The sequence below is a fragment of the Egretta garzetta genome, unplaced genomic scaffold (genome assembly GCF_000687185.1).
Source record: "Egretta garzetta isolate BGI_Z169 unplaced genomic scaffold, ASM68718v1 scaffold10, whole genome shotgun sequence".
NCBI lineage: Eukaryota > Metazoa > Chordata > Aves > Pelecaniformes > Ardeidae > Egretta > Egretta garzetta.
Genome location: NW_009258268.1, coordinates 1,749,820 through 1,761,311, shown reverse-complemented (window position 1 = coordinate 1,761,311; position 11,492 = coordinate 1,749,820). Strand labels below are relative to the sequence as shown.

Genomic DNA, 11,492 nt, shown 5'->3' with positions numbered 1-11,492 from the left:
CTTAAAATGTACATGTCTGGAGGGGTCGCTATGCCTGAACTCATTTACTAACCTCTTCAGATCACCTCTCCAGATCAGTTAGGTCTTGCAGACATAATCGGATGTTCACCCACTAGCATGTGGTACATTTTTGGATCATGTTTTTCTGTTTAGTTTCACCTGGAGAGAATCTAGTTTGCATTCTCTGAAGCACAAGCATGACAAGCAGTGGTGACCAGATTACTTTGAAGAAAAAACCCAAACCAAAATAACCCAAACCACCACTCCTAGCCTGAACCAAAACAATCATGTAGACCTACCCTAGGTCTACATTAAGCCCTAAAAAGCAGTTATGCAAACACATCACCTACCCTAACATGTGCAGCTACTTATCATTTAAAACACATGCTGATGAGCCACTGCTGTGTAGTTTCACATATTGAACAACATATTCTAGTTTTATATAAGTTTTGACATGAGATTCTAATTATTATAGTCTTGCCAGTTAACCACGATAAGCTCAAGTTCCTTCCTTGTGCATTTGCTTATGTCCATCCATACGCTTTGACAATGCCTTCTCAAATGCTGCTTCCATGATAATTTAAATTGCAGTAAGATGAATAAAATCCTGGGGAATAAAAAAAAAAAAAAAACAAACCCCAAACCACCCACAAAGACACACAAACTTGTCACATTCAGATTCTGGTAAAAATATTAAAATTTAATGATACCTTTTAAACATACAATTATGTCAAGGAAAGAGTAAAGGCATTCAAACAAATGGATATAGATCTTAATATTTACAAATTCTAAACTGCAAGTTGACTATAAAGTCACAAATACTTTAAATATTTAGTAGAATATAGTGTAAATTCTAATATAAATTAGATATTAACTTCATCTGTTATTTTTTCCAGTGATAACAGTCTATTCTTTACATACTATATACATTAAAATACTAAAAAGTTATAAAATTTTATTTCTGTTACTATGCAAAGAAATGGAAAATACATCAGATCTGTCTTACTGTACAATATCCAAATTGAACTTTCTATAGCATTCTCTGCAAAAATAAATGGCACTTTCACATGCAACAAGGCATAAAGTACAAGTCTGTCCATTAGCAGTATGCCATCTGAGTGCAAAGTAAACTGAAATGCAAATGTCATTCAACCATACAGTTGAAAATCAAAAGTAAAGTGTGGGAAGAGATTCTGACAAACTTTCTGATTCAGACTGAAGTAATAATGAAAAGCATGTAAACTTATTTCCATACAGACCTGTTATTTTTAAAAATGAAAACAGAGCATACTGAGAAGTCTGTTGTGACAGTATCAGTTACTTTGACAACACATAATGGAGGAAAAGCTGATGATCCCATATGAATTCTGAAGCCCAGCCCTGCAAATGCGCTGCAGCATCTAAGCTGCTTTTCTACTGACAGTTACCAAAATTACTTCTGCCACTCTGAACTGTACATCAGTAGCCAGATGAGTTTTCTAGACTTCATTATGCCATTGTGTAACCATAGCTTCCACAGTGCAATGCCACAAGAAGCCTGTCCTTAAGGATTTCTTTACTTGGGTATTCAGGTAACTTGAGCATGTTGATACTGGGAAGGGGAAAAAAAGAAAAAAAAAAAAGCAGCCACGTCACAGTTGAGCAAGAAACCCAACAGTAAAGTTTTCTGAATGAAAACCCTGAAGATATCACATTTATGAAAGAAAACAAACCTCTGCTGCATTACAGTACCACTGAGCATTCGAATATATTGCAGGAAATTAAGTTTTTTCCACTTCAGTAAATCATAATACAATAATTTAACTTTAATATTACCTTATTAATCCCACTGCCTTTAGTAAAGCAAAATGAAGTAGGAAACAATGAGCAAACATAATGTAACAGCATCTGGGTTAAAATCCACCACTTTCATGTTAGATGGTGAATACTCCACAAGCTGTCTAAATTTTTTTTGGCCTTTTATAATGAAAATAGCCAAAAGAACTGTACTTTTCATTGCAACTGACATGAAAAAAAACTGGGTTTAAGATATTTCAATAAGCCTAGTTAACATACCATGTGCTTGATGTTGGTAAAAGATTTGCAGTATACGGCACAGCAGCAATTGTAAAATTTTGCAATCCACTGCCACCCATTATATGGGCAAAGCCACCATGAGGCACCCTGGAACTGAGAAAATTCATAGAAATTAGACCATTACAAGAATATTATAAGCCAAAAAATATAATCTCTACACTGCAAATATCTCTCACTGCTAGTAATTAAACAGCTACTAATACTTTTATCAAGGTTCCCCTTTTCTTACCCATAGCAAAATTCTTGTTGTCTAAATGCTTTTAATTACAATATTGAGTAACCATTTGCCCATTTACATTAGGCATCAAATTGTTTGAATGGTGTTTAAGACAATTCTGTTTGCAAAGAGGACTAATTTCTACAACTGGTTTTTATAACAGAACATTATCTCAGTTTAGGTAAACATCTCTCTTATTTACATTTACAGTTTAAGAAACACTGCATCATAAAAACGTTTATTCTCCAATTACTATCTGTGGAACAACCGACCAAAGTGTGCTTGACACGTCTTTTCATTTACTACTTCAGACCAAATATTTCAAATAACTAATAAAACCATTACATCAGTCACACTATCACCCAGTGACAACCTATGGCAAAACCAGAACACACTAAAAAAAAAAAAATCACTAGCATCTTCAGGAATGTATTCTCACTTAATCCTATTGCTCATAATTTTTTTCCTTTTACCAAAGTATTATTCAAAGATTACTCAAGGTGTAAATTGACAACAGCCCTAGAGTCTTCAGAGTCCCTCCCTATAAGTTTTAAACTGAGACAAACAGAATAAAATTTAGATATTTTTATATCAGCTTAAGTTTGTACACATTAGAAGGTAGCAGGCTATTAGCACAGCCCTCACGCAAAAAAAAAAAAACCAAAAAAATCGCCCCCAAAAGCCCCCACTGTAATGAAAGGATAAGGACTAAAGAAGTTGAATATGAGCCAACAATGCATCCTTGCATCAAAGAAAGCCAGCAGCCTCTTGGGCTGCATCAGGAAGAATATCACCAGCAGGTCAAGGGAGGTGATCCTTTCCCTGTACTCAGTGAGAAACATCTGGAGTTCAGCTCCAAGTTCCTCACTACGGGAGGGACAGGGATATAACTGCAGCACGTTGAGCAAAGGGCCACAAAGATGGTATGGGACTGGAGCACCCAGCAGGAAGAGAGCAAGCTGGGACTGTTCAGCCTGGAGAAGAGAAGGCTCAGGAGAATCTGATCAATGTATATAATTACCTGAAGGGAGGAATAAATAAGATTGAGCACCCAGTGGTGCCCAGCGACAGCACAGGAGGCACAAACTGAAATCTAGAAAATTCCATTTAAACACGAGAAAAAACAAACAACTTTTACTGTGAGGCAGTCAAACACTGGAACAAGCCACCCACAGAAACTGAGGGGTCAGCGCCCCTGGAGACAGTCAAAACCTGACTGGACAACACCTCGAGCATCCAGCTCTAGCTGACCCTGCTCTGAGGATGGGGTTGGACTGGACAATCTCCAGAGGTCTCTTCCAACTTCAGCTATTCTGTGATTTTGTAGCTAACAAAGAATGGCAGGGTTAGGTTAACGGTTGGACTTGATGATCTTAAAGGTCTTTTCCAACCTAAACGATTCTATGAAAGAAACAACCTGATAAAACAAAACAAAGTACCTAACAGCTGTCAGAATTTTGGATTACAGGTACATAGGTTAAAAACAATACTCCCATATTCACAAAATCAAATTGACTGTAAAAACCAGGAGCCAGAATGGAAAATAAGAATGAAGTCATGATGCCACTCACAATAAAACTACCTGGCAGAAACGCGAAAGAGTAAGGGTTGCTACTGCCAAATGTTAAGGAGCTAGGACAGCTCGCAGTAACGCTTTTTGAACATCCATTTGAGAGCTAGCTACAGTATCCAACACATAAATCTGTATCACCTAGCTTAATGACAGCGGTGCTGGGCATATAGTTCTAGCACTGGCACATAAAGCAACCACTATGGAGGGAAGTACTGATTATTTGCAGCATACTGCTTCTGACACACAGACAGAATTTTGCTCACAGACACAATTCAGAACAGTTGTAAAGATTTTACAGCAGTACCCTTTTATACCATGGTTTTGGCTTGCATTTCCTGATCAAACGTTGCCGATGGATAAGTAACAATAATCTAGCCAAATACTATTATAAACACCAAACAAATCAGAGGGGGAGGGAGGGGAAATGGGGAGGTAGTAAAAGCATGTGGAATTGGCAATACCATCTCAAGCAGCTGTCAGCCGAGAGAAAGTAGGTGGTGCATAAGTAAATTTTCAGGTCCCCAACATAAGGCACAAGAATATTCAGGCTTTTTCTTGAGTGGGCTAAGACCTCCAAACACACAGAATCTGCTATTCAAACACCGCTCACGGCAACTACTTTACTGTTAAAAGATGTCTTAGAATTGGTATTAACGATGAATGCATGGTAACTCCACTGAAACTACCAAAGCAAGACTTCATTACAATTGTAGAGGAGTTTCTTGAACAACAAGGTCATAAAATACTATGGGATCTCACAGACAATCCCGGCTTTGATAAGGACAATGTGTCCTTGGGGCCCTGAAAGGAGGAATTCGCATGTATTGTAAAGTAGAACAAAGGAACCTGATAAGACTAACCAAGATGTGCTCTAATCGCAAGGCTTGCATATGATAGCGCATGTGTTTGCGTGTTAGACCAATCAGCATGTATGTAGAGGCGCGTGGACAATGTTGTTGAACCAATGAAAGCATTGTTTATGTCGCGTGGACCCCATCCCTCAGTATAAATATGTCTGTAACTCTGAATAAAGGAGGAAGCATTCACCATACTCCTATGGAGACTGTGTCTGCATTCTGGGCTCCCCTAAGCAACATTTAAGCAACAACAATGAAGAGAAAAAGGTGTAAGAATGGGGGAAGAAGGCAAAAGGCAAAGTTTAAGAAATACTTGGAGACGTCAAAGAAACACTAAAGACAATCATAAATATAATTGCTTTACTTCATTCACTGAATTAATTTCATAGTCTTTGACTGGAAAGAAAGAATGGCACCACTTCACACAGACACCAAAAAGAAAAAGAAAAAAAAATCAAGCAAGCAAATATGCAGAAGAGATTAAAGGGAAATAGAAAAAAAAAAAAAAGAAAATTTTGAATGCAGCCTGTCAACCAGTACACACCGAAACAAATTCTTCAGTAAGGAAATGTGACACCAGAAAAAGATCATAGTTTGAAATCAGGTATACTTTGAGTGTACAATTTTACTTAAGATACTGACCTGTACTAGACTAACCGGTGTTTTAGCTCACAGACAACTCAGCATCTAAATCTTCCATGCCCAGAAACTAGGGCTGTCTGAGGATTTATGTGCAAAAATGCCAGCTGCATACCACTATTAGAGGTAACTTTCAAAGGTTAAATTTTTATGGAAAAATACACCTATTACTTTTCAATCACTGGAGAAAACACGCAATGGGTTCCTACTAGCTGATACAGAAATTAACCTAAGCAATTTGTTTTTAAATTCCAGCCCAGAGTTCTTAAAAGACATACCAAAAATTTCTCTCCTGCTAACAAGAAATGGGTAAGAACAAGTCACCGTGTGATTTATGACCAAAATGAATGGTGCTCAAGCACGTGTTAATCAGACAACATGATTGTTTACTTGATAGAAAGCATCCCTCAGAATCTAGTAGATTATCCCAAATGCCATGAAAATAGCGAACACCACTTCAGTATCATTTGGAATGTTTTAAGAAGCATTTGAAACATGACCTTACATCTTAAAGATCCTTATTTGCCGGCTAGATTTAGAAATGGACTAGTCCACTAAAAATGAAAGACCAGCAGCTGGTGTGCAACAGATGTACAGTTAGAACTGCAGGAATCATTTCTGCAGAGGACAAAAAGAAAAGATCAATGTGCACAGAACTAGCTTCTTAAATTGTCTGCAATCCCTGAAAACAATGAAATTCATAATAAATCAAGTGAAACTAATAGAATTTGAAGACCGTGCTGTTTGACAATACACCCGTGACTGTGAAATTCCTTGGTATTAAAGACAAGGTTTGATGATCTTAATTTGTACTTTAACATATCTTAACTGCAAAACTTAAAAACAAAAGGTCAACAACTCTACTCATTCTAGAATACGAAGGGAACATCAAATTAAGAAGATGGTGCGATCTCTACCTGTCACCAAAAAGAGACATGGATTACATAGCTCAGGTGCCACATGTATGTCTATGGATCAACTTTGCAAAATGCCTGCATACACAAACTCAGCAACTCACCCAGCTCACAGGGGCATTTATTGCTCAAAACCTTCCCCCACTGCCTGCAAACCATAAAGGAAATAAAAGTGGCTTCCCTGAAGAATAACTAGAATTTGGGACAGAAATCCTATATAAGGCAAATACAGTTTTGTTACATCTTCACTTGATCTTGACACGCTGCACTAATGTTAAATTCAACTCAGCTTTAGGAGAAGGATGTTTTGTTTACACTGACTGAAGTGATACCTAGTTATCTCATATATTAAAGCCTATATCGATTACTGGAGAAGCCAAGAGCCACATAAATATGCAATAGGAAGAAGAATTTAAAGCACAGTTAAATTCACTATTGCCTTGTTAAAAATTGCCTGGGACAGCAACAAAGGCCTCTTGCAAAGTAGTCAAGTACAATAAATAATCAATCATTTTGCCAGCAACACAGGCAGCAAAAGTATTGACACACACTTTGTCTACTTTGATCAACATACAGAACATTGAAGTATGCAAAACAGCTTCTAATTATGTGATCTTGTATGGTAATCTGAAGTCTCTTGACTTATTTCAGAGTATCCAGATAACATATTTGTTGTGACAGAAGAGTTTCTCACCTGCCAGTAACAAACTGTAATAGTAATACTCTCTCTTCCTGAGTTAGCTCTTCCACAACGTCCCAGAACCACTAAATGAAAAAATAGTTAGTTTGTATTTTCCATTAAATACATGTACTACTTGAAAAGATAACTCTAAAACAATAAATGGAATATTTCTGTGTTTGTTACTTAAGCAATGGAAGTTTTCATATGAAATCCATACATAACTAAGTCACTTAATATAGGAATACAGTATAAAAAACTTCCAGAAATTTCAGCCAAAATAAGCTTCCATAAACACACACAGAAAATGACATCAACAGCAGCACCTTTTTTTTTTTGGATTAAAATGCAATATTCTACATTATTAAAAAAAAATAATTTTACCTGAATAACTTGGTCTCCTCTCTCATAGCCACTGGTGTACTCTGTATTTTTTAACCAATCATTCACATCAATTTCTGGCATACCAGACAACAAAAGCTCCTTCAGAAGAAGCACACAGATTGTGATTAGGCCTCCTGGCCAACCATTAATTTCAAGTGTTTATGCTATTTTAAAAAGTAATGCTTTAAAAAGTATAAAAATTACAGTGCTTTTACTGTTTAGTTGCAACCTTATGGAACCTATATTTTTAATACAACAAGATTCCTGAATTCGGGGAACTTCATATGATGTTTAATTTAAGCACACAGTATCAAGAGATAGAAATTATTGCCAAAGCAGCTAAAAGAAAAAAGCTCTGAGCTTTGGCATGACTTGAGACAAAACTTGAAATGCCTTGGTTACAGAAGATCAAACCACCACAAAAACTTATTGGAATTTGATTCTGTGACTCAGAAAAAGTAATAGACAGCATCTCCTTACTTTTAAAGAACTTCTGTCCTCCTATAAGAAAATATGAAAAGGTTTAAAGGCCACAACATCCTGATTCCATTCTGAAATTACAATTTAAGGCATTTATCACTGGCACATGAAGTTATCACATTCCAGGAAGATGGTCATTTAAGTAATTAGGATAAGCAGGAATATAGACATTGAGATCCTCACTGATAGAGGCCCAGGAAGCAAAACCAAACTGAAAGATACAAAATGTTTATTTGGTGGGTACTGAGCTTTACTTCTACATCATTACACTAATGAAGAAGTGTGCTGAACAAAGCATTTAAAGAAGTATAGGTAATTCTGCTTACCAGTTCATATTCATCAAAAAGCTGGATCAAAGATGGTGGAATGAACATATGGAAGCCTTGTAAGAAGGCATTTATCTGAGGCTGAATGGCTCTTGTCATTCTAAGCTCTGTGACAAGCTGGACATACTCAGCCTGCAACATAGAAAATTACATTAAGACACACAATAGCAAAAATACATAGTGCTCATGCACACTGACACACATAAATGCAGTACTCAATACATTATAAATCTCATCTACTGCAAGATGTTAAGAATCCCTACGCACTTTTCACACATGGAAGCAACCCAAAATAATTCAGAAAGCCCCTCAGAGTTCAGAGCTCCTTCTGCTTTCCTTCCTTCTTTCTCCCCTTCCTTCCTTCCAAAGACAACTCCCAAACAGAAATGTTTAAATCATAACACAAACCAGGCAAAAAAACCCCAGGGACTTGGACTAAGATAAAGGAAGTGAATAAAACTTGGTTTTTCGTGACTGCACCTAATACAACAACCACTGTGATCATCTAAGGACAGAAACAAGGCAATGTTCATAAAGAAAAATATTCTATTAAGCAAACTGACATAACTCAGGAAAAAGAGTAAACTTCTGAAGGAATATTTGTGAGCCAAAAAGCTTTCTTGCTTTCCCCCTATCTCTGGAAGTGTAACAGAATGTATTACTTATCCCTGCAAGCTTTGTTGTCTTAATAATAATCTCAATTTTTTAAGAAAGTCTTGAAAGTCACTTCAACTTTAAAAAGGAAAAAAAGACAGAAAAGCATTTATACCATAACCATGCGAATACACAGTATCATAGTTTGCATGTCTTACAGATTTGTGGGGCTCCCCTTTAAAAGATGCCAGTTAGAAAAAGGAATGCACCAGAACTTTGCTTTTGTTGAAAACACAAAAGCCTAGGAGGTGGTTAATGGAGGAAGGTTTTTAGAATGAGACAGACAAAAGTGCCTACATTAAAGCTGTATAAACATGTCTCATCTACCCTGACAAAACTCCGCAAGTCTAAAATTCAAGAAGAGAGATTTCTACTTGAGAACAAAATTTATTCCTACATTATTTAAGGTATTCAGTTTCAAAGTAATGCTTTGACTTCCTAATCATGATTTTTAATAATGAAATCGTGAAACATACCTCCCAATTAAACCATCTCAACTATCACCTTCCTTCAAGACAATAATCTTATGAAATTACTCCCTTGATTTTTAACTTTAAAAAAAAATTAACCTAAACCTTTAGGTTCTGAACCTGCACAAAAGCAACCAAGTATTCTTTCTTGCCTCTCTTCCTGAAAAACAGAATGAAGTATGAAACATTTTAAAACAGAAGAGTATTTTTCAAAGGCAATTCCTTACGTTCATGTAAGTATAGAGGGGCTGTCATTTGCTTTGAAACTGGAAGATATTTTTAAATGCATTACCACCATTTTATTAGAGTGAGAAGACAATTTGTGAAGTGCTCTGAAGAAGAGGAACATTACATAAGTATATCTTCAACTACAGAGCCGTTCCCAAAAATCCAGTTTCAATCTAGCAGTCTTCCTAGGTTGCTTCTACTGTCAGTGGAACTGAAGACACTTCCCTTCTCTAAAGGAATTAGAGGGGTAGCCAAAGGAGATTAACTGCCCTTGAGAAAAGTCAGCCTCTGTGAATACATCTTATGAGCTTTAGGAAGAAATCAGAAACTGTAGCAATATCAGGATTAGTGGTAGTGTTAACACTGGTCTTCAACAATCAGAAATATTTGTTTCACATCTTTAAGTTCCTGTTACGTAAATTAGGCTATTCAGAAAACAGGGCAGTAAAAAGAAAAATTAACAACCTTATTCTAAAAAAATCCATTAGAAAAAAAATATGACAAACACTTATTTTCTGCATTACAAAAATATTTACATTGAACACTTTCATTATGAGAGAAAACAGTTGCTGTGCTTTAGGTGTAACAAGAAATGTTTTAAATTGCCTGGAACAGCCAAGCATCCTGACTATCAGCACTGGCACATGCTGAAAGACCTGTACCACAGAATTTACATAATATATGCCAGTAGAAAAAACTGCTCAATTTGGTTTTCCCTCTGTTCACTTCATTTACAATTTGTCCCCTTCCAGAAGCCTTAAGAGCATGTTACAAAACAGAAATATCTACATTCCTACATAGCACATAAAAAGCCTTCTTAAAAGGGGAGATTTCATTGAACACATATGAAACAGGCATCACAAATATGATGACAAAGTCTGATTTGGGTGAGGGGTATTTTCCTTTGAGGTAAATCAAGCAGAGACCATGCTTCCCTGATTTCACAACCCCATATACTGTGAGATCAATGTTCATTATGATGTTCAGATTCAGAAAGCAGCTCCACTCCAAAGCTGGCTGAAAAAAATGTCATTTTTTACTGCCAAACAGCACAGCCAGCTCACAGACAGACAAGTCCAAGGAGGACAGAGAAAGCCATAGGATTGTAGAGATTTGCACCATTTTTTAAAATAGCATATGGTAAAATTTTGTCTAACTCTAATTTTATTTTTTTCCTAAAAATTAAGTAGAAAGCCACAAAAATATAGGCAGCAAAGAACAAAGAGAAACGCATAGCATGGAAACCGGAAAAAGCCTGACTTTTCCCTTTGAAGTCTCTCCATTACCATGACAAAAAGCATTGCATTAAACCACTGCTATAATAGATACTTCAGAGGTACCCGGACACTCCAATTGCAAGACTAGAACATTTGCAACCTATGGTCCCACAACCATTCACCTATGTCGCAGTTTAACCCCAGCTGGCAACTAGGTACCACACAGCCACTTGCTCACGCTTCCCCCCTGCCCTGGGATGGGGGAGAGAATTGGGTAAAGACGGTTTAATAGAACAAAGGAAGAGAAAATAATAATGATGATAAAAAGAATATACTGCACAATGCAATTGCTCACCACCAATGCCCAGCCCATCTCCAGGCAGTGGTCATTGCCCCCAGGGCCAACTCCTCCCAGCTTATATACTGAGCATGATGTCGTATAGTATAGAACAGCCCTGTGGCCACTTGGGGTCAGCTGTCCTGGCCGTATCCCCTCCCAGCTTCTTGTGCACCTGGCAGAGCACGGGAACCTGAAAAGTCCTTGGCTGGTGTAAGCACTGCTGAGCAACAACGAAAACATCAGTGTGGTATCAACATTCTTCTAGTACTAAATCCAAAACAGCGCTATGCCACTATGCCGGCTACTAAGAAGAAAATTAACTCTATCCCAGCAGAAACCAAGACAACCTATTACACAGTTGATGTAAAAAAAGAAAGTTCCCTCCTTCAAAGAAAACAAGTTTTTACAAACAGCTATTACCACCTCCTCAATGGGGCA

At 37.0% G+C, this 11,492-nt stretch overlaps 1 protein-coding gene across 7 annotated transcripts in view; it reads right to left on the bottom strand.

The window, feature by feature from the left end:
• Positions 1 to 726: 726 nt before the first annotated feature.
• Positions 727 to 11,492, bottom strand: part of HACE1 (HECT domain and ankyrin repeat containing E3 ubiquitin protein ligase 1) — a 48,410-nt gene continuing 37,644 nt past the window's right edge. For 3 of the 7 annotated variants that reach the window (XM_035888728.1, XM_035888757.1, XM_035888742.1), the window contains 5 exons: positions 8,146 to 8,277; positions 7,340 to 7,438; positions 6,971 to 7,041; positions 2,056 to 2,169; positions 727 to 1,591 (listed from right to left, as the gene is read on the bottom strand). In XM_035888728.1, the coding sequence (XP_035744621.1) occupies positions 1,489 to 1,591; positions 2,056 to 2,169; positions 6,971 to 7,041; positions 7,340 to 7,438; positions 8,146 to 8,277 (519 nt within the window). In that variant the 3' untranslated portion in view covers positions 727 to 1,488. The other 4 variants (XM_035888723.1, XM_035888731.1, XM_035888738.1 and 1 more) reach the window with 4 other exon arrangements.